Source organism: Mchenga conophoros, linkage group LG17, assembly GCF_057382185.1.
Source record: "Mchenga conophoros isolate Kocher_MC1m ecotype Shallow Benthic linkage group LG17, M_conophoros_male_GT1.1, whole genome shotgun sequence".
In the NCBI taxonomy this organism is placed as follows: Eukaryota; Metazoa; Chordata; class Actinopteri; order Cichliformes; family Cichlidae; genus Mchenga; species Mchenga conophoros.
Window position 1 is genome coordinate 40,188,143 of NC_140542.1, and position 23,629 is coordinate 40,211,771.

At 45.5% G+C, this 23,629-nt stretch overlaps 1 protein-coding gene across 4 annotated transcripts in view; it reads left to right on the forward strand.

Annotated features, from left to right (window-relative positions):
* Positions 1 to 23,629, forward strand: part of dennd1b (DENN/MADD domain containing 1B) — a 92,590-nt gene that overhangs the window by 64,759 nt on the left and 4,202 nt on the right. For all 4 annotated transcript variants that reach the window (XM_085252685.1, XM_085252688.1, XM_085252687.1 and 1 more), the window contains 9 exons: positions 535 to 660; positions 4,261 to 4,362; positions 11,787 to 11,877; positions 13,354 to 13,394; positions 14,585 to 14,620; positions 14,986 to 15,042; positions 16,101 to 16,190; positions 22,988 to 23,073; positions 23,395 to 23,617. In XM_085252685.1, the coding sequence (XP_085108811.1) occupies positions 535 to 660; positions 4,261 to 4,362; positions 11,787 to 11,877; positions 13,354 to 13,394; positions 14,585 to 14,620; positions 14,986 to 15,042; positions 16,101 to 16,190; positions 22,988 to 23,073; positions 23,395 to 23,617 (852 nt within the window). The remainder of the gene's footprint in view (positions 1 to 534; positions 661 to 4,260; positions 4,363 to 11,786; positions 11,878 to 13,353; positions 13,395 to 14,584; positions 14,621 to 14,985; positions 15,043 to 16,100; positions 16,191 to 22,987; positions 23,074 to 23,394; positions 23,618 to 23,629) is intronic.

Consider the following 23,629-nt stretch of genomic DNA (forward strand, 5'->3'; position numbering starts at 1 on the left):
AAACAAGCTCGGGCCTGCTGCTCCTCCACTCTCGCCTGGAGTCCTGGAGACAGAGCCAGGAGAGGGGAAAATAATTAAAGACGCTTTATGTCAAGAATCCTCTTCTAGAGGGAGTCCAGCAGAGCCAAGAGGGGAGGGGAAAGCAGGAGGGAGAGATGGTGAAAAAAGCAAGAAGGTGATGGGCGGCGGAGGGAGGGAGGGGGTGAAGTGCAGTATGGAGAGGGTGAGAGAGGAAAATCAAGAATGCGAGTTTCCATTTCCTCGCCGATGTCCCCTCCTCCTCGCCGCCCCCGTGCTCCGCTCAATTAGCAAAGCAGCAGGTGCTCCCAGCAGCACAACAGATCGGTGGAAAGGCTGAAGCTTCTCCCTTTCTTTCCTTTCCCTTCTTTGAGATGACCTGCAAATGTGATACTTCACACCCAGAATGGGCTAGCTGTTTCTTCCACCAATTTCAGAGGTGATAATTTAACTTTTACCCCTCCGTCTCTCCCCCGCACCCCACCACCTCTCTCTCCCGATTTTCTTTTCCATCAGGTGTCCTCGCTGAAGAGCAAGCTGAAGAAGCAGTCGACAGCGACGGGAAGTGGTGTGGCGAGGGCCTTCCTGAGAGCGCAGGCTGCTCTGTTTGGATCCTACAGAGACGCTCTCAGATATAAACCTGTAAGGACGTCATTAATCACCATGTTAATCACTGAAAGTCACTGAATGTGCGTAAAGAGTGAGTTCGCTCAAACAATGGGCGACACTTTTATTTAACTTTTGTGGTGTAAAAATCACGCATGACAGCTAATGTGAAGAGTACGGTGTCCGAGTGTATATGTGCAAAATCTTTCACATGCTGGGAGAAGCGTTGTGACTCCTTCAGGCTCAGCTGACTGCAGGTTTCCCAACCTTATAAACCAGCGGTCCCCAGCCTTTTTTGCGCCACGGACCGGTTTATGTCCAGCAATATTTTCACGGACCGGCCTTTAAGGTGGCGCGGATAAATACAACAAAATAAAACCAGTACCGCTACCAAAAAAAAGAGTTAACGATAAAAACACCCGAGGCTCAACTCTCACGGTCCGGTCCAAACGACTCACAGAGCGGTACCGTGCGTTTATATACAGTACATTCATATGCAGTGATGCACATAGGCCGGTGTATTTTCTCCTAAGCATGCGCAGCACACAGCAGCATTTTCAGTTTGGCTGAACAGAGTCAAATTTAATCTGTTTCGACTCAAAGTGAAAGGTGTGTTTTCAGTCAGAGCGAGGAGCTAAGGTGGGCTTGTCTGAGACGGTGAAATGTCAGAGGAGCCGAAAAGAGTCGGGACGTTCCCTTTGAAGATCTCTTTTAGCCACCTTTGGTGTTTAACTCGCCTTTGCTAAGCCCCCTAACATTTCTTTTCTAGATCTTTTCTGCTTATCAAGTCTGAATCAGAGCACAGCAAACTACACCATGTCCTGTTTGTCAGATAGCAAAGCCTTTGTTCCTCTGGCTTTGAGATTAATTGGACTTTGTGGACTCCCGGAGTCAAGATGCTACATTATTGATGCTGTCTCTCTTTTCTTTGTATACAGGCTGTATACGAACAAACTGCCTCCCCTCTGACACAGGCGCCGAGACTGTGTGTTTGTGCGTGCGAGCGCATCGCGCGGCGATTTCTCAGTTCGCTCACGTTCACACACTGTTTTCTTTTAGACTTTTAGGATCTGTGTAAAAGCTTTGGAGTTAACATACATGCACAAACTACACTTGTGATTTAATAAAGAAGATCTCTACCCAGTGTCCCGAAATTTGGGGAATATCGCTCTGCTCGTCGTTCTGAAGGAAAGATCTTCCCAGAGAGAGCTGAGGCACTCTGTAGTTCACAGACCCATATGCCTCGACAGAAGGAGGGGTGTGGATGCTCGGTGAGAGTCTCGCTGGGTTGTAAATGAAACAAAACTCGAAAATGATAATGAGTCGAAAAGCAATCGGCTGATTATACGGGCAGATCGTCGGTTTCGGCTCACGTTAAAGCTCCCCAGGTGCTTCTCGCTAGCTCGGAGTAACACAGGTGTCTGACAAAAGAACCCGAAATAGCAAATCGGTTTTTACCACCATCGGTGAGGCCAGGCTGGGTAGGCGGGTGTGCGGTCGGTCCTATTCGCTCAGGTTTGACTAAACGACACGTGTAAGCAGTTCAGATCATCCAGCCAGATGTGAAGCTGTGGATAAGTGTGGTTGAGGTGCAATCGCATGTTTAAAAGTGGTAAAGATTATTTTAGACACAGAAACCTTCTCCGTGCATAATCTCAGAAAGTTACAGTTTGCTCACAAAATTTGCAGCTTTGTATGCAAAGTGCCTGCACAGATATAAGCCAGCATGAGATGGAAGCATCCAGAACATGCAATAAAATGTTTCCATTTTAAATAAAGACTGCGCATTAAAGCATGAAGCCTGACCGACACATCATCGTCTGTCTGAAAGAATCTTCCTCGTTTTTACTGTTGGCTCATCCTCAGCATTTGCAATTTTGGAATTCAATTCAATTTTATTTACACAGCACCAAATCCCAACAACAGTCACCTCAAGGTGCTTTATAGTGTAAGGTAGACCCTACAATAATACATACAACAATCATATGACCCCCTATGAGCAGCACTTTGGCGACAGTGGGAAGGAAAAACTCCCTTTTAACAGGAAGAAACCTCCAGCAGAATCAGGCTCAGGGAGGGGCGGGGCCATCTGCTGTGATTGGTTGGTTTGAGAGAAGGAAGACAGGATAAAGGCATGCATTGAACCCTGTGATGTGGTAAAATCACGCCAAGTCCTTCAATCGATGTTTGTTATTGTTCTGCTGTACAGGAAAAGTTCACCATGTGAACAAACAACAGGCAATCATCAAACTTTACACTTTTTCCTCTGTAACCTGGAAGCTTTGTGGTTCAGTGTAATGAGTCTCTTAAAATAGCTAAAATGATTGTTGTGCTCCTCCTGTAACGGTGCAGATAAAAACACGTTCGTCCTTCCCCACTATGGCGAAATCTGTTCTCTGTGCGTCCTCCTTACATTAAATATAGGGGGCTAAATGCTTCTCGCTCACTCTCAAGCCAGTTAAAAAAGAACAACTGTCAGCATGAAAAATAAAACCAGTAAAGCAGCCAGGAACGGTTTTCTTTCTACCACAGCAAACCCAAAGCAAAGCCGCGGTGCAACCACGGAGGAGATGCGCATCACCTTCCTGCTGGCAAATGTAGCCAAGTAGAAATTTCTCACCAGCTTTGTTTTCGTGTAACCAGGTGGTGATGAATCGAACAACCTCCGCAAACGCACATCAGTGAACTGTCCCTGTAAAGATGGGAGAGTCCTGCAGCGGCGCTCGTAGTCGTGCACGGCAGCTCCGAGTTTGAACACTGAGCTCTGTGTACTCGGGAATTTTTGTTTTTCCTTAGTAGCCGTTAGCTTCTCAGTATGCTATCCAGCTTTGCACGCTGCAGTGTGGTCTGTAGCTGATTAAACCGCGAGTCACTTTCAACTCTTACAAGATAATATGCCGTAAAACTTTTAGTGATGTAAGTGGAACTGTATTCCCGTGATGTAATTTGGGCCACTGGTATCCTCTGCCAGTCCCTGAAAATGGGGTTATTCTCCAGCGTTGTTAAGTTGTTTTTATGTGGCGCGCTGTGCTCGTAGCCTGGAACAGACAAAGCACATTGTTTTACCTCTGAAGAATTTGGAGCATCGTTGAAATCTGTGTGAATTATGTTAATTATGAGAGAACGTGAACTGGAAAAGGACCGTGGGGCAGCGCGCGATTGGCCTGTAGTGGTTCTGTTGTCATCCTGCGTGTCTGTAGCTCACAGGCCGACAGACATGATGTAAGAAATGGTAATAATGCAATAATGTGTTCGTGTGGAGCACTGTTGGGTTTACTGGGACGTGTATCTGGTCCAGGGGAGATCATGTATGCATTGCCAGGGGAGCAGTTTCTAATTTTCCTTTTTTTGTTTTTTCCCCCAACTTCCACTCTTCCTCCTTCCTTCCTGTTTGGGTTTTAGCTCACTAATGAAGAAATCGTCTGAAATACTCGATGGTTAAAAGATGCAGCGTGTAACGATGCCACACATCATGTGCATGACACGAATCCTTCCATAAACAACAACAACTGGTGCCGTAAAAAAAACAGGATATCGCGTCTGTGCTGCTTCCTGCGGCTTCGTTGGTGCGAAAACAGATTGGTGCAAACAAAAATGAGTTTTGTTGTTTTTAAGCAAAAATGTTTTTCTGAACAGGGAGAGCCAATCACGTTCTGTGAAGAAAGCTTCGTGAGCCATCGTTCGAGCACCATGAAGAACTTCCTGTCCATGGCTGTCAACCTGCAGCTCTTCAAACAGGTACAAACCTGTGTGTGTGTGTGTGTGTGTGTGTGTGTGTGTGTGTGCGTGTGTGTGCGTGCGTGCGTGCGTGCGTGCGTGCGTGCTCTGTGCTGAAGTGGAAAGAATGTAACATCTTTATCTATATTTGCATTCTGTTCTATAAAAGAGGGCCGTTACTCGTCCTCAGATCAGCACCATCAGTTGTTGTATGCACACACTGAGCGACTGCTTACTTGGTCAGTTAATCTAACCTCTTCTATCAGGTTATTTTTGAGCATATTTCTTGTTTCCATTGGTGAAAGTTTTTATTTTTATAGATAAAAGTTGCCTGGTAGCTCGTCTCGTGCTCAGCAAATTGTCAGCTGGATTTGCAGGAACGTAGAGGCGAGAGGCCTGGGATTATGTGAGGTTACTGACCTCCAGAAACAGTTTACAGTGGATATCTCTTAGTGCACATCTTAATGTTTCTCTGCTCGGTTTTATCTGGTGTAAAAAAAGAAAAAACGATATCATGTCCACGTGTCTATAAAATCAAAATATGGGACCAGAATTTTAATTTGCTCCTCAGAAAATCTAAAATCCGCCTCGTATAGGTTTTGTTAACTCCGCCGGGGTGGTGTGTGTGTTTACTTGCTGTGTGTTTGTGTGCCTGAGCGCGAGCAGGTATCCTTTATTCATGTGTGGTTTCCCTTAAAAACCACTCATGTATACTTAATATGTTTTTCCCCCCAAAATCCCTTCAGTAATACTAAACTTAGCAGAGACGAGTGGAAAGACACCTCTGGCACCGAAGAAAATTTCCTCTCGCCCCTCGGATTTTTCTTTGCGCTCTCTGACCCACGATACTAGTGCGATTTACCCCCGAGAGCGCAGCACAGCAGCCCTCAATCAACCTTTTGTTTCTCTGGACACTCTGTTTATAATTTTCCCAGGCAGAGCAGATAGCGAGCAGCGGTTCAAAGCATCCTCCCGGCTGGCTCACGCCTCAGCGGTAGCATTGGGAAACAGGCCCTTATCTCCTCCTCCTCTCCAGCGCAGGAGATGGGGCGAGCTTATCTCCTCCACTCCTCTCGCTACTAAAGTGAAAGAGGCCAGCGGTTCACCCGAGCGCTGCTCTGGCCGTGACCTACATCCACTCGGAAACACACAAACAAAACTCGACTGGCGTGGCCACACACGTGCACGCATTTGTTTTCTGTGGTCCTGGAGATGGTTGGATTTTTATTTTCCCAGCTCATTCTTACCCGACGACACTCTCATTATTTGTTTTAACGCAATACATCTTTATCGTCACGTCACCAGCTGACGACACAAAAGTGCGCGTTAGAAACTCGGACTGCTGCCTTTTATTAAACAAATGGATCAGCATCCACAGATGTGCAGGGATTAGAGTCTTTCTTTAATTATTCTGCTTCCTGTTTGTTTTCCCTTTTCTCCGGCCGAGGTGAGCACTTTGTGCTTTATTCCCGGCGGGATCGTTGACAGAGGGAACCACGGGCCAATCGTAGCTTCCGTTTTTAGGCTTTGTCGGTGTAAACAAACAGTCTCAACGCTCAAACGGAACGAAGCTACACAACAACCCAAATGGGCGGTTTTAACACCGTCAACATTACGCCGGCAGTAAAATTTAAACCACATTGTTGGACTTGACAGACCATATTACACACGTGCGTAATGTTGAGGTGTTACCTTAGTTTGAGGTGTTACCGTTTCAGCAGGAAATTGCTTTTCTGCAGGTACTTTGTGTTTTTGGAGTGTTTTAATTCACTGCATAGCAGCTCTTTGGTTCTGCAATCAGCCAAGTCAAATAATCAGAGTTATTCATGCAAACTCAGGAGTTTGTCATTATAATTATGGAGCTAAAGACCCTGTAGTGTCACATGACGTTTAAGGCTAATAGTTGCATTTAATGCCCTTATTATAACAACTGGACTACCTCCTATTACTAAAAACCTACTGTTGTTCTGGTTCTTAAGTGAACCGACCCTAAAATAAGTAGACACAAAAGTTAGACCCCCCCCCCTCTAAAATGTCACATTTTCACCTTCTTGCAAACTCGCAGTTTCCTGCAGTGTTTCCTCTCTGCTCGGTCCACCAGCTCATCTCTGCTCCGAGCAGCAAGTGGGAGAAATCATCCAAAAGAATGCGGGGGGGGGGGGGGTCTGTCAACGTTAACCTGCTTCCTATCAACCATCCTCAGCTCCTACACGTACAGCAGAGACTGAGTCAATGAACTCTTTCTCCTATTGACAAAACGAAGCCATGTGCTGTTTCACTGGGACTTGGACTCCAGTGATTTATTATGCATCAGTCTTGGCGGATAAGAACAAGATTGTCGAGGAATGGTGTGTAATAAATTAATCCGTTGTGTGCGGTCGCAGTCTCGCAGTGCAGAAAGCACACTTTATTGTGTATCACAGCTGCTGCAGGAAACTGGAAAGTAAATATTATTTTAGCGGCAACAGGAAAAAATGCAAAATGCAGCTTTTTCATATTTCTAGTATTTGCATGCGTCCTTTTTTCATGTCTATAAGCATGCTTGATATGTACTCCAAGAGAGCACGAGGGAAACAAAGAGACATTTAGAGTCGAAGCGCTGCAGCAGCACTATCATCTGTTCTTCATACTTTCACTTGTCTGTCTTCACATATTTAGTTTGGCTTGGATTTGTTTTTAAATCAGCAGCAACATTTGTTTGAGTCTTGAACAAGTAAATGACTCGATTTCCAAATGTTGGCGAAATCAGAATTCTGAGTAACCGTGAAAGCTTCATTAAAGCTGGCCCTCATTCGGTCCCGTCGTGGTTCTTTCCTCAGAGTTTCCTCTTTTGAAGAATCCATTACTGTCTCGCTATTTAAAAATATCCTACGTGACCTCGCCATGAGGCCAACAACGGTGCTGGTGCCAAAGATGCTCATGTGAGTAGGGACTCGACTTCTTTTGTCCTAAAGCAGCAAAGCTGTTGCTTACAAAGGTTAGCTTTAGCTTCAGCTTTACCAACAAAACTAAACTAAAAACAAAAATTACCAACAGGCCAAGAGGTACTTTAGCACAGCGGTCGCCAACCTTTTTTGTGCCGTGGACCGGCCTTTAAGGTGTCGTGGATAAATACAACAAAATAAAATCAGTACTGGTACCAAAGAAAAGATTTATTCGTAGCAAACGGGAAAAGACCCAGGAAAACTGAGTTAACGATAAAAACAATAAAAAAAATAACAATAAAAACCCTGAAAACCATCAATTTCACACCCGAGCCTCAACTCTCGCTGCCCGGTACCAAACGACTCATGGATGGGAACCGGGCCGGGGGTTGGGGACCGCTGTTCTAGCAAGTAGTAATACAGTATGATGTCATGGGAAGCAGTACATCAAAAGAACGACCCATTTATGCTGCCTGGGAAAATGTCTTTGTTTCATTCCTTTTCCTCACTTAGCTTACCCGCTTACCCGCTAATTGTGTTGTGCAGTTGGGCGAGTGTGTGAGGCCCGCCTGGGTCGGACGAGAGCATGAAATATCCTTGATCTTAACATGCAGGGCAGGTGAACGCGCACAGACAGGCTTACCTACCAGCCAAACGCAGGTTATAAAATGTTAGTTTGACGGCTGCAGAAATTAGAGATGGACCGATCCGATATCACGTATTGGTATCGGTCCGATACTGACGTAAATTACTGGATCGGATATCGGAGAGAAATAAAAATGTAATCCGATCTATTAAACATCAAAGAAGCACCTCACAGAACTTGCGACATGGCGTAACTCTGCTCATAACCGTAGCACATCGGAGCAGTGTGGTCACGTGATAGAGCGGCTGTGTGTGTTTGTAGCTTCGCTACCAAACCGACATCTCATCCCAGAGAGAAGTAAAGCAAGTGTGCAAGTTCATCTCTGAATGTTTGTAAAGCATTCCCACGTTAAGCTTAACAACCGATATATGGAGCGACTGCCTCCCCCTCCCTCTCCTGTTGCTGCTTCAATAATGAAACTGATCAATGATCAGCTGATCGGCTTTTCTGTCACGAGTCCATGTCTCTTGTTTGTTTTTGGCCCACTTTGCACCAGAAAGAGGAAACCAGCGGCTGAACAACAGCAGCACGTTTAAGCTTGATCAGCTGTTGTTAGAATGTATTTAATATTACTTTCTACTCGAGGATCTTTTTCTACGTAGCTGACGGCTGTAACTGTGCAGGGGCGGATCTAGCAAAGTTTAGCCAGGGGGGCCGATAGGGCATGAACAGGGAAAAGGGGGCACAAAGACATACTTTTCTTTCTTATTCTCATTTAAAATGTCGAGCTTTTAATAAATAATTATCTGAATCTTACACCCAAAGTTTTAATCTGATGTAAAATGTATAGAAGTCCATTACTGTATATAGTAACTGTTAAGTCTAATATACCCTAGTAAGCTATAGTACTTCTTCCATCTGTGCAGTTCTGTAGAAGAAAGATGTTGAATCTATTTAATTATTCTTGAAAAATAATTTATTTCTGAGCACTTTTTTTTCCAACCTGCATCAAATTAAAGTTGATTACGTCGATTAAGCGTCATGAGGTGGAGCGTGGGGGGTGGTTCCCTATTTTTATTTTTTTATTTTTTTTGCTGGGAGTTTTAGAGCCCTATTGATTAGGTTGCTTACTCTTTAAAATACCAGAATAGGGAGGATGGAGCAGGTTTAAGTTTATTAGATTGATCAGTTTTGCTGAACTATGAAATATTTTGTTGTATTTTTTGCATACAGGTGTAACAGAGTAGCTTTAGTGTTTTTTTGTTTTTTTTTTAACTTGAGTATGAACTTATACAAAAAGCAGCAAGATATTAAAAAAACAGTTTTATTGATTAAAAAACACTATATCGGATTCATATCGGTATCGGCAGATATCCAAATTCATGATATCGGTATCGGGCATAAAAAAGTGGTATCGTGCCATCTCTAGCAGAAGTCGCTCAGTTCAAACAACGTTCAAACGTTTTATTAGACCAGATTATGGAGGCAGATGGTGAAGCCACATCATCGTCTACAGTCCTCCCTTTATTCTTGATCGCTGTATTATAACATGTTTCCTGCGTACAGTAGTGGTCGTACAGGCTACTTGGGCGTAAGTCCTGGATCTTCAGGAGAGAACGCAGCATCCTATTCTATTAGTAAAGGACCTCCTTTACTCTTCGCCCAACACCTCCATGCAAAGAGAGCGGTGAGGAGAAGCACAGTGTTGATGAGGTACTGAAACTCTACTTTCCAAAGAAGCCTCAGCTCTCGCCTGCTTTAGTCCCAGTGATGCACACAGGTGGGGATGTCCTGGGCTCTGCCTCCTCCCCTGTTTGTCCAGAGGTCCCAGAAACCTGTAGTCCAAGGACCCAAAGCCAGACCACAGATGGCAGGATAGTTCTGGATCAGGTGGCCAGTTATTTGTCATGGCTTATAGTAGCAGAAGCTAGCTCCCCCCCACCACCACCATCAGGTTGTATAAGTTGGCACAGCACCCGTCCTGGTGTCGAGCTCCTTTAATGGGCGGTTCCAAGAGTGAGACATGCTAATCAGAGAACCTTGGTTATATCTGTAACCTTAACCATCCCCCACCACCCTTATTTAAGGCGGTATGAAAAGGGTCTGTTGTGTCTTCGTTCTTGTGTTTATGGACATGCTCATGCGCTTGAACACCAGAATGACTGTTTTTTGTTTTTAATTTATTTATTTGAAGTGCTGGTTTGTATGTGTGCGAGAGTGTGTTGATCACAGGCTGCCATTGATGAGTAATGTCTAATTAAGGCCCACAATGAGGCAGGTAATATGGCTGGGGGTGGGGTGGGGAGTGTAAGCGGAGGCTCTGGCTGGGTGATGATTTGGGTTGATTATCTGCGCTAATTGGGCCAGCCATGAAGCAGAGCACCGGTTGGAGGCGGCGCTCTCACCTCTCATTAAAATGATCTAATGATGAGTTTCCAGCTCTTCTGACCGTGGGCACGGGTCGACGTGTCGGCCGCTAGTTAGCAGGCTGTCCCTGAAGACATGCACCCAAGAACAGCCTCTGCTGCTGTTATACTTTGGCCACACTTTCAGGGGTGGAAACGGGACCGCTTGGAAATCAAATGGCAGCATGTTGCCTCTGTGCTCGTATGTTATTAAAATCCTTAAACATTGTTTGAAAGGTAGTAGGTGTTGATCACTAATTAATGGTAATAATTAGTGAAAATTCCAGCTTTAAATGCAGATGCAGATATATATGTTTGCATATCATTATATGCATTTATTTATTTAAATAAGCACAATGGCACATTGTTACTTTTCCCTCCAACCTCCACACAACAAGTTTAAAATGTAAACATCTAAGTTTGAGATAAGAAAATCAAATCTGTGCAAAGTTGTCTTTTCTGCATTTTCACACAGTTTTAACGACTCTTAGCAGACTTGTTAAAACTGCAGTGTGTGTGTGTGTGTGTGTGTGTGTGTGTGTGTGTGTGTGTGTGTGTGTGTGTATTTTGTTCCTTTTTGTTAACATCCACAGACTTGCCAAGTTTAACCCGATGATGTCACAATAGAGGTTCGATCATAAAATAAGCTTTGGGACTAGAAGCTAACGCCAACCTGTGGTCAGTTTGGTTGGATGAAGTTAACAGAACACCGTGTGTGTGTGTGTGTGTGTGTGTGTGTGTGTGTGTGTGTGTGTGTGTGTGTGTGTGTGTGTGTGTGTGTGTGTGTGTGTGTGTGTGTGTGTGTGTCATCAATGTTCCTATAATGATTTTCTTCATGTTCAATATTTTAGAAATGTAATTTGTAGTTTCTTTCCCCTAAAAAACCCCAAACACGGAGCCATAAAACATTGAACTAATAAGAATCTGCACTGCTTGGCACACCACAAATCTTATGTTAGGCCAAAATATTAAGGAACAAAGCCTTTGATGTCTTTGTAGCTGTTACACGTATAATTCAGTTTCCCGTCTCATCTCTGCTTTTTTAAGTTGCAGCCTCAGTCTGGGCGACTCCGTTTACTTTCATGCTTTTTAAAGAATGCTGTTTGTTTATTCTGTTCATCTTAAATGTTTACTTTGTGTTTGCAAACGTTTGTGTTGCGCTTGTGGTTGCGTAACATATTTACGCGCGACTGCGCTCGTGAAACGTGTCGCTGTCTAGCTGTTAAGTCCATATTTACGAGTGCGAGTTTTTCTGCTCGCCACGTTACAAAGGGAGGAAATGAAACTTCCTCGTGTCTCAGACAGAGTGTAGCATGTCGTCTGCTGCTCTAATCCCTCACCTGCTCCGCATTACCAAATCCCTATTACCTGCAGCCCAACTAATCTTGGGATGTAGTTTCCGTCAGGTAGGATTAATAACACCCCTCTGTGGCTGCTGGAGTGTTTGTATCTGTGTGAGTGTGTTCACATCCCCTCACCCCCTCCCCCGGCTCCCTTCTTTAATAAGCATGTTTAAATTTATGGTTGCAGTTCATCGACGGACGGCTGGCCAAATTGAACGCAGGCCGTGGCTTCACTGACGTGTTTGAAGAAGAGATCACAGAGGGGGGCTTCTGTGGAAGTGAGTACTGCTGGACTTGTCTGTCAATTAGCTGCGTTATTTTTATTTGCCATATTTTAATGCAACACACAGGAAGTGTCAGCGAACAGAACGAGGTGAGGCCGCTAAACTGAAAATAATTAGAAGCCTTTTTAAAAAAACTGAAATGCTGATAAATTATGTTCACTCAGTGTTTGAGGCCTGCTGTAAGATATCGCAGCTGCAACCATGTCGATGTTAATGCACTGATTATTATATAAGTGACACTGATGTCATGACTTGCAGTTGCTCTTTGCTGTTCTCAGGTTTAAAGTTTCATACGCATCCTGAGTGTTGTTTGTTCTCGGGCCGATAATAAAACGCACGTGTGAACCTAGCAGAGTGCAAACCAAAGAGCTTATTGTTTCCTGTTAAAACAAAGCCTCGCAGGACAAATTTGATCATATAATCGCAGCAACACAGATTTTAGACGGTAAAGAAAAGAAGCGGTGCCATCCAGATGTTGCTGCCGTCGTGCTTTTAAGCTTTTCAGTGTGAACTCTGACCCCGACCACACTGTGGTCTGATAGGAGATTCTGAGAACTATAGAAAATCTCCATAGACGGCATTTGACTCCATAGATCCTGATATATTAATAAGAAACCTGGAACATTACGGTGTCAGAGGGGTCGCTCTAGATTGAGTCCAGAGTTATTTAACTGACAGGAAGCAGTTTGTGAAATTAAATGCTCCCTATGTGCACATTGCTTGTGATGTACCCCAAGGGTCAGTTTGGGCCCCAAATTCTTCAACTCAACACTAAACAAGGCAAAGCAGGTATTAGACAGAACATCCCTTCATGTTCTACTGTTCACTGGTTTCACCTTACTTAAGCTACTGTGCAGAGGTCTGGGGCCACAACTGTAAAACTACATTACATTCACTTTGTACTCTTCAAAAAACGCAGTTTGAATCATCCACGCTGCAGGTTACAGGTTACTGCAGTCTGAAATATTGAAATGTGCCGATCTAGTGAAATTCCAAACCGCACAAATTCTATTCAAAGCAAAAAATAAGGAACTGCCAGGAAATATTCAGAGTATGTTTGTTCTTAAAGAAGTTATAATTGAAGGGGTTTTTGTAAGTGAAGGTCCGTACTGCAAGAAAAAGCTTCAGTGTTTGTGTGCATGGAGTGAAGCTGAAGCAACGTCCAACAGAAAACGGTTCAAAAAGAGTTAAAAATATGATCTTCTTGAACTATAAAGACATGAAAATGTTGAAATTAAGTGAAAGTCTCTAGAAAATGTCATGATGTGATATTAACTTTATTTTGTGTAGTATTTTTTTCTCTTTGCTAAATGTTGCTGTTTATTGTTTGCATGATCAAAGTAACAAACAAAACAGTCGATTATTTTACATAACGATGTTTCACTGTGGCTGCATTTCCAGGAGCCAGTATGGGGCTTCTTTTGAACCCTGAACGATTAATCACATGTCCTGTTTTATACGTCCTGTCAGGTAATTCTCGGTCTTACCAGCAGTGGATGCACACCGTAAAGGTATTTACCGTACATGCTGTATCTACATCTATACCTTTCCCAGTGCTTTTATTTTTATATATATTATTCCCGAGTTATACTTAATTGAAAGCATGACAGGCGCGACTTGGCGTTTGAAGCCTCGCCGTTGCCTTTGGAATGAAGGCGCCGCCTGAACGCGCAGATCGAGCTCGAGTGCAGTTGGGTGCGTGTGAAGCGGCGCGTGCAGCAGGACAGCGGAGACGGACGGGGAGGGAGACGGAAGCGATTTGACGTGACAAGACGTCCTCCGACATGACGTGTTGATCTGGCAGCAAACACGGGCGTTACTCCGCTGAACCACGCCGAGAACACGCATCTCTCCCGCCTTCATCTCTCTCTGGCCATTTCCTCCTCTTCTCTTATCCGTCTGTCTCGCTCTCTCATTTCTGTCACAGCCCCCCCCCCACCCCCACCCCACCTCACCACAACCTTGGCCTCTCCCTCTCTCACTCACCCCCCCAAAGCCGTCAGCTAAGGCTGAATTAGTCCTCTAGAGTGCTCTTCAAAGGTTTGTTAAAGTTCATATTTCCTGACTGACAGGGATCTATAAGAGGGGCCTTCACCTCGGCTCCTCTTCTCCTCTCCCTCTGCCAACTTCTGAAACGCTGCCTGCCATTTACTCTGTTTAGCCGTTTAGCCGGCGCTTTGTGCTTACACTAAAGACCCAGCAGAGAGAAAAGAGTTGAGACGCCAAAGGAAAAAAGCAGCAAATCGGAGAGACAAAGAAGAAAGGCGGCGAGAGATGCTGGGTGCCATAATGTCAGTGTGCAGAACTCAAAGTACGAATCAATCACATACCATCCTTTCTATCGCTGTTTTAGGCTGCTTCTAAATAAAACCACGTCGTCTATCGCTGCTCGCTGATACTGTTTGGTGTTTATGCCTCGCTGTTAGCAGCTGTGTTGTTTTGTAGATTGTAGCTAAGGTGTGCGCTGTAAGTCGTGCTGCGGCCAACGTGTGGCGAGTGACATAGGAGCCGATCAATCGGTGCGATCGCCCGGTGTGGTTTAACGTGAGCCGGAACTCATTTGTCGCCAGACTGATTGCAGTGAAAGTCGATAAAGCCGCATCTCTGCGGCTGTAGCAGTAATTGATTCAAATGTTCTTTTGAATGTTTGTGCGTTTGCCCCAAGCGCCCGTCCCTGACTGACAGTTTCCGTGTGTTACAGAGAGGAGGAGCGCTCTTCAACACAGCCGTGTCAAAGGTAAAGTGTTGCTTTGCATTCGTGCACAACAAGGATTCAAACCTGGAAGAAAAAGAGGTTTTAAAGATGTTTTTAAAGGTTTTCAAATGAACTTTTTCAAACTTGGCCGACGAGTCGCCAACAATCAGGAGAATTGTTCACAGCTAGTAGATATTAGATGAGCGTGTTGTTATGTGGCGTACGGTAGGGTGGCCGGGGTGCCCCGCCTGGATGTGCGAGGCTCTCTCATCCCGCCTCTTGTCTGCATGTTTTTTTGCCACGGGGATCAAAGTATTTCTTGATGTTACATGAAACCAGAACAGAATGTTAATGCAACATGTTTTGTGTGTAATCTGTGTCTTACTGTGTGTGTGTTTCCCTCCTAGGCCAAGGTTCATGCTAAGAAGGGTATCCGGGACTTTAGGGGCATACTGAAAGCAAGGGTGAGCTGCACCGGACCTTCGCACGCTGTCGGGGGCGTGCAAACACACCCGCGCACACATCATTTTGTTGGGAGGCCCTCGGATGGATACATGCCTCCCTCATAGAAACAGACAGGAAAGCTGCTTTACATGGAGTGTGTGATTCTGACGTAGGGGCCTTTTAATGACTGTTGAAGCCTGCTTAGCGCTTTGTTCAGGGCTGTACATTTTTAACCAGCGCCCCTCTGGCTATGGCCTGTCATGTCATCCGAGCCGCAGCCCCTTCTTTCTCTCTTTATTGTCTGCATATTTCATCAGCGAGCCTGTGATTTCCTCAAAGCTAATGTAACGAGGTGTATGTTTCCATAAGCCTGATGGATTTGATAAGGCAATAGCAGTTTGATCTGTCAGTGGGAAACCGAGAGGCTCAGGGTGCTGATGATGAGCAGGAGGGGAGGGCACAGCGGCGGCAAACAGAGGTGCGGAAAGTGTTTGATTCTCCGCTTAAACACGTTTCCTTTTTAGAGAAATTAATTTATGATGCGATTCAAACTGCACCGGATTTCTTTTGCTGCCAGCTGCACGACCCCAAGCGGGGGCCCTAAAACCACGAGCATGTCGATGCGTCAGAGGTGGTTACCGTGGTTGTTGTTGTCGTAACTCAGAGGGAAATGTTTCAAGCGACAGAGCGAAAGGCATCCATCTGTCTCGTGCTGAAAAATGTCTCGTAGAAGTGAAAAGTTTGTTTTTGGCTCTGAGACTGAAGAACAACCAGACTTTCATCAGTTTTAATAGCAGTTACGTGTATTTGCTCGTGATTCTTTTTTCTCCGACTAATTTGGTGCATTGAGTATTTTCTGCATCACAAAGCGTCCACGTATAGTTGAAACTGTGTCACGCAGAGGAAACCAGGTAAAGCCACGTGGATTTGTCGAAAACCAGCCAGAGACTGATCGTTTAACCTTTAACGTAACGTTACTGTGAGGCGGCATCAGACGGCTTCGTTGCATTCATTGCTCTTTTGTAGGGACGTCGATATTTACGCCTGTTTTGTAACCGAAATTCATCTTCTTTGTCAGGACGATGAAGAGGAGGGGATCGTGGTCTATCCAGGATCTCCAACCAGTACCAAGAGCCTGTCTCCAAGGAGACTGCAGAAGATGAGACGGGTATGACACACACACACACACACATCAGTAAATGAGTTAACTACATTTACACTGACTGATTACAGCAGAGCTCACTTTAACTTGACCAGAATGGATTCAGTGTTTTTCCTCTGAACTCTTTTCAGTCCACTCCCTCCCCCCCACATCTCTCTGACTCCCCTCCCTCCCTCGTTCTCCCCCAGCTCTCTGTCTCTCTTGTAGCATCTCTCAGAAGTACAGTAGTTTGTCAGGGTGCCAAATGTAACGATAAGCATTTTTTCCTCGTTCAATGCGCTCGTGTTGTACATTCAGTGTTTTCCTCTGAACAGCACGGACAGTCGAATCAGCTCATCTGCTGGTCAGCGTTTCCTCTGAAGAATTTGCTTGTGCACCATAAGTGCTAGCACTTTATTTTTGTTCTTTGTTGTGTGCAGAGCGTGCACACGCACAAAACACACATTCATCAATAAATATGCGAGGAGAAAATACTCTGTAGTTTAACTATTAGACGCTGCAGCGCGGTGTAAATGAAAATGTGTAGATTTAGCATCGCGCCGTTGGAGTCGCACACATCTGTGCTAAACAAATGCACACAGCCTCGAGGATGCTGCTTCTGCTCCTGCCTCGCGTCTGTGCTCGGCTGGTCCAGGCTGGAGCTTTTCCACCTCTTATTGCTAAATGAATATATGGACTCCCAGTTCCCAGCTTTAAAGACGCACACACACACACAAACACGCCTGCGTGCACATTCTGACATTTTGGTCACAGTCGTGTAAGAGTGTGATTAGGAGAGGTTGTGCTGTCTCTAATTAGTGTTGTATTTCCTGTGTGTGTGATGAGGCTGGAAAGTCTTAGCGCAGAGGAAGGTGTGACGGCCGGGGAGAAGAGAGGAACGGCAATTAGGGCTTTTCTAAAGGCCTCCTCGGACACCTCCCGCCCCCCAGCCGGCATGCGCGTGCACCCCCACAAACATGCACGCACACACTTTTTTTATTCAGGATATACAGCCCCGCTCGTACCGCCGAGGCCCGCTCATTGCCACAGTAACGGGTCCCTGGAGACCGCTGGAGGAGGGACACGCAGGACACAGGACGGCGTGTCCCACAGCGCCGCTTTGTGTGTTTGTGTTTAGATGTAGTCCATCAGTTTCTCTTCCCGATGATGCTCCCGTTCTTTGCTCTCATAATATTGATTTTCTCTATTTGCATATTAACCAATTCACACAAATCAAAAGCACTTGCAAACACTACTTGGTTTAATTGATGAAATGGATATTAATTAATATTCATGCACATAAATCCTCGGCTGCAGGTACAGGCCTCAATATTTTATTGTATTTTGAACAAATAGTCTGCAGTTTTTTCTCTACATCAGTAATTTCTATACTTTGAACCGCTTAGTGCAGCACATTTACATTTGATGTGAAGACGAGCGTCACCGTTGTTCTCGCGCTCGCCATGTCTCACTCGTCTCTTTTTTAAATTATTTTCTTCAGCTTTCTATGAAATGTTCGTGCTGTTGTTCTGCCCACAAACGTCTTGACCAGGTGTTCCTCGCACGAGAAATTGATCTCAGTGGGACTAACCCAGTTAAATAAAGGTTAAGTAAAGTGGAAAAGAAGCACCTTGATCCGCCTCCCTCGCTCGCGCCCGCACGTTTGGCCCGCGCTCATCGTTAAAAGTTTTTTAATCTTTAGGGGTTTTTTGTCGTGTCTCTAACCACACAGTGGTTGTCTTAACAGTGCAAAAAAATCCTTGTAAATATTTGTGCACTTTTAAGATCAATGAGGGTAAAACGATGAATAAAAATAGCTTTCAGTGCAAGGCGATAAAAACCTACAGTGAAAATGTAGAAAGTAACACCGTCATGAATGTGTGTGTTCATGCAGACTTATTTTAAGTGTACTTATTAAACTGGCAAAGAGTTTTGCTTTAAAAACAATCCAGTAAACACATCATGAAACATGAACGTCTGTTTTTTATTATTTTGAGAGATTTTCTGCACCTTTTCCTTAATTTCTGCACTTAATTGACCAACAAGTGGAGTCAGTGCGTCGCTGAGCCAGGAGAGAATACACTGCTGTTACACGTCTAATAAAGGTAATATTACCAGCTAATTTGTTATTAAAGCATTTTGTGCTGCGTGCACTAAACCCATCAGCGACGCCTCCACCGTACGTTTAACCGAGTGACCGTCGGAGCGCCGTCCACCTGAAACACGTCAGCTGCAGAGACGCTGCAAACGCCAACGTGGAAGAAAAATGTTGCTTTTTTTAAACAAATCTTTTTCTTTGCACACATCTCTGTGTGTCCTTGAAATGAAACGAATGATCCCGCAGAAGCTCCTTTAATTAATCATAGCGAAATAATCATAGTTACCAAATTCCTTTTCTATTTGATCAGCCAACACATGTACCAGAGAGGAAGTGCTGCTGTCATATGCATTCATATTTCAGCTGCTTCCGCCAATGTGGGTGATTTGTAGTGTTTGGTGAGCGTGTTGATTAAGAATGTGGGAGTAATCCTTTCGTTTGACAGAAACGAGGCTGAACGGGGCAACAAACAGCCATTGTTCTGGCTCCTGTATGGTTTCCTGTGAGCACCAGTTTCTGCTCAAGATTTAGCTTAGAGTGTGTGTGTGTGTGTGTGTGTGTGTGTGTGTGTGTGTGTGTGTGTGTGTGTGTGTGTGTGTGTGTGTGTGTGTGTGTGTGTGTGTGTGTGTGTGTGTGTGTGCGTGTGTGCGTGCGTGCGTGCGTGCGTGCGTGCGTGCGTGCGTGCGTGCGTGCGTGCGTGCGCGCGCGCGCGCGCGTGCGTGCGTGCGTGCTTCATGTGGCACTGTGCTCCAAACATCTGTGAATAGAAACTATGTCTGTACCTCATCCCTTTAGTATGTGAGGCTGTATCTGAGTGCTGTGCACAAACATGCATTTATCAGTTCGCCTCAGGTTGGAGGCAACTGAATGACAGCTGTTAGGCGTGCAGAGGAGAGCAGAGGTCGGGACAGCGTTATGGGCAATGACAGCCAGCAGGCTTGTGGCCGGGCTCAGCCCCCGGGCTGTGGACTCTTCACCTGGTGAAGCAGGAGAAGTGCCAGCTCAGAGTTGAAGGGAAACAGGAAGCTAGCACAGATGTAAAACAGGAACAAAGTCTGCAGGATACTTGAGTGTGTGCGTGCGACGATGAAAGGCTGTCATTTGTCTCCGAGATCAAACGTGTTTTTACTGATATGTGTTTTAAAGACATTATTACCTTTATGTTCTGTGTAAATGAAGATGCTTTAACGGGACAGCACACAGACCCGTCTGGGTAAAGTGGTTGGATCTGAAAGTGTCACAGCTCAATAATCTAAATTTTAAATGTGACTCTGAGTGGAGAATAGGTTTGTTATACTCATCATAAGATTAACGCTGCGCATTAGTAGCAGCAGTTTGGATGTGTTAGCGTACAGTTGCTCTGTGTGCTTCCCTGGTATCTGCATGCATGTGCAGTCTCCTCTCCACTTAGTTTCTAAGGTCTTCAGAGACCCGCCGGCTTCCTGGCTGAAACCAAAGTGCCATCTCCTGGAAGCTTCAAAGTACTGCATCGCACCCACTGAAGGACACCTGGTGATTTTTCTTTTTTTAACCTGAGGTGTTCGGTTTGACAGAATGAGCATAATGCACATTTCGTCTTCTTTTATACGGCTCCTGGTTTGAGTGAAAAGGAAGCTTTCAGCAACAGCCAGTTGGACAGAGGAGCAGTGGATCGCTCCTCAAACGCCGCTTTTTTTCTCCTCTCCCTTTTTCGAGTGAGCGGCTCTTAAACAGGCAGACACTTGGCCGTACTTCTGCAAAGGCTTTGCTTCTCCCCGAGGTTTGTTTGCATTTACTGGAATCTCTTTACATACACTGCCAAGCTGTGAGATTAGTGCCCGCTCTGAAATACCATATGAAATGTATAATGTTCAACCAGCTATTAAAGCCCACTAGCGTTTGGCCCTGTCACAGAGAGTTGTTCTGTATAACTGGTCATGCAGGGAAGGAAAGCGGAGGAGAGACCAACTTTGTCCAAACACAGCTTGTCAGAAGCACGGTGGCGACCTTTTCCCCGACTGAAGAAATGAATCGAATCTGAGTTTTTCTTCTTTACGTGTCTTTGCTCGATGTAATCTTAGCTTGTTTATAGCCGCCATGTTTACAATTACAGTTCAGTTCCAGTAGTAATGCATTAAAAAAGTCCATAAAATCCGCCGATCCTTGTTTTTAATTCGACAAACCCCCGAGAGTTTTTTAAAATAACCTGTTTTTATTATTTTCGCGACTCCTGCTTGTCGTGGTGAGGAGGAAGGAACGGAGAGCCCGACAGACGGAAACGGTGACATCTGTCACTGACAGCCGAGTGATGGAGGGAAGGAAATGAAAGACGGGAGGCGTGGAGCGAGAATCGCTTTTTCATTTTCGCCTTTCAGCTTCCCATTAGCCGACAGCGAGAAGCTAATGAAGGAGCGGTATGATAATGTGCTGTTCTCCTGCTCGGTGCTCTCCTCTGTCCTGTCAGGCCTGTGGCGATGTGGGACGGTGACAGAGCTGTCGCAGCTGTAACAGCAGACCTGTTTGCACTGGTTAGGAATATCTCATCGTGCATGTCTCTGTATTTATATTTTATTTGCTGTTGTTCACATCGACGTGCAGCCAATCTCATTTCTGAGCTCCGATTTTAACCGCTGCTCTTGGTTGTGACAGCTCCGCAGAGCCGGTAATCAAGTAACTACCAAATGCACACTTTGATTTATGACGGCGGTTAAATGAACTCAGTATGCTGGCCGTTAAAGAAACGAAGAAGAAGAAGAAGAAGTGATAAAGCGACCCCTGCTCTTTTATTGTGAAACGCCTCGTTGTTGTAAATAGTTTGGTCTTTCCTGTTGCTCTGAGGGTCACAGTGAAGAGAGGGAATGACAAATTGATAAAGCCGTGAAGTGACGTCCCATCTATTTACTGCTCCCTGCGGTACTTCCTGTTGTGTAGACAGAGCTGTAACCGAGATCAGAGGGCCGGGCGTCGTGACCTGTGTCCGGTCGCTTTAATAAACACCTACACGCAGAGAGAGGAGCTGCGTTCATAAAGGATATAGAACATGCGTCTGTAGTGTTTAAGAAAGTATTTGTGTGTCCGAAGCCGACGCTCCGCGAGTGTCTCACAGGTGCATCTCTCGCTCTGCTGGCGTGCTTTGCTGGCTGGCGTGCCGGCCTGGCCCCAGATTTACTGCCCTGACACAGGAATCCATTAAAAGCTGTTTAGGGATCCCAGGCCTGAGCCCCTCTGAAATCTCTTTCATTATAGCTCCAAGCTACCATAGAAGGGGAGCGGCTCGGCCAATCAGCAGTGCCACCACATGTGTTTGTGTTTAGCCCGATGGCTGAGAGGCTTAAGTGGCTACTGCACACATCTCCTCGGCTGACTTTTATGGAGAAAATGGCACTTTAACTCTTTGTGTTTCTTTTTTTTTTTTTTTGTAATAGTGTGCATGCGTGTGTGTGTGTGCATGCGTGTGTGTGTGCATGCGTGTGTGTGTGTGTGTGCACACGTGCGTGCACACAGGCCCTAAATGAGGCCAGCGCAGCCACACGTTACATTCCGCCTGTCTGGCTGGCACCGCGTCAGCTAATCAAGACCGGCTTGCTTCACCGTTCCAATACTGACCCCCTCCAAACTGCCCCCGCCCCTCAAACACACACTCGCACACCATTCCCATCATTCTTTGGGGCTTTGAGGAATCCTGCCTCACCTCTACATTTCCTTCCTTCCCGTTTTCACTCGTTTACCTTCCTCTCTCGCTCTTTGTTCTGGCGTTTGAGTCACGGTGCACGATCACAATCATCCTCAGAGTTCCTTCCCGACACTCTGATCACTTTTGAGGCTGAACAACATCTTTTTTTTCTGGGTGACGGCCTTTGATAACGCAGCTTACGTTAGTTTAAAGAGAAACGTGCAGAGAGGTGGAGCCTAAAAGTGGTATTAAAAAGCAGAGAAAACATCGCTGTAACCCACTGCGGCGGTGCTGTAACTGCACCCACGGGCGCTTAAAGACAACACAGATATTGTTAAAGAAAGCTAAATGAGCAAAATGTAAAGAGTGTGAATTAGAAAGCGTGAGATGAGTTAACATCAGGGAACATGAACGCAGTGAGAGGAACATGTGCATCTTAGTGGAAGGCATGTTAATAAGTGGCCCGGGGCAGATTTGGGCTCCCACGGGGAGAGTCCTGCCCCTGCGCTGTAAAGCTTCTGTCTCTTCCCTAACCCGCCCATTAAACACGGTACACAGGTGGCTTATTAAACCACCGTGTCAGACGACCGCAGTGCGCTCAGATCATTCACCACGCTGCAGTGTCAAATGCACTGGTGCCATAATGCAAGTTATTGGTGTAGCTGGCCGTATCTTGACTCTCCGGCACCTTTTACTTCATGTTTAATGCTGAGTTTGATAAAACACTGCAGGGGATCTTAAAGATTTTTATCCCCAGACCCAAATTTGACAAATTTAGTCTCCACCCTGAGGACGCGGGCTCGTTAAAACAGGCTATTAGTCCCGTCTTATGGGGACCCACCAGACACGCACTCTTTTTTTCTTCTTCTTTCTGTCGAATCCCAAGTCGTACTTTTATGAAAAGCTCAGCAGAACGCCGTACTCTGTCTGGACTCGTGTTTATCAGCAGTCTTGTATTATTTACTGAGAAGCTGAGACACCCCCCCCAAACCCCTCGGGTCCATTTTTATTGTTTTATCTCGTTATTTTTTTCTTTCTAACTACATCCTCCTGCCTTTTTATTCTCATTAACAGCATAACTTCAGCAAGTCTCCCATGAGCATGGGCCCTCGAGAGCTGGGCTATGGGCTTGATGATGAGGAGCTGGACAATGCAAGCAAGTGAGTGAAGCCATTTTCAGTTTTGGATCGATATGTCAAGATATGACAACTTGGGGTGATGGATTCAAAAGTTGGTTATGTGCAGAAGTGCTTTTGTCCTCCTTTTTTCTTTTTCCCTCATGGCGACACTGCCCCCTAGTGGACACACTGGGCAGGAGCACGTTGATGGAATTGTGATGTCATTTGTATGATGTTGAGCAGCATATTGCATTTGACCCTCTCATAAAAACGTGGTTATCTTGTGAAAAATGATCTCTTGGACGCGCGTGCACACAGATGAAGGGGTAATCGGACGTTTCGCTCTTTTTCCTCCAAACGCAGGGTCTCCTCAGAGGACAGCGGCGACGTGCCGTCCTACAACGAGGACAGCGATGACTCGTACTCCCTCGATCTGGACATCGACTCCTCTCAGTCGGGCCAGATGAACCTTCTGGAAGAAATCCTGGATTCTCTGACGACCACGACGATGGACCAAGGAAGACTCAGTGCCGCCAAGAGTCTGGACTTCTTCTTGTCCGTGGATGATTTAGACTACAAAGCCCCGGTACGCAGGAAA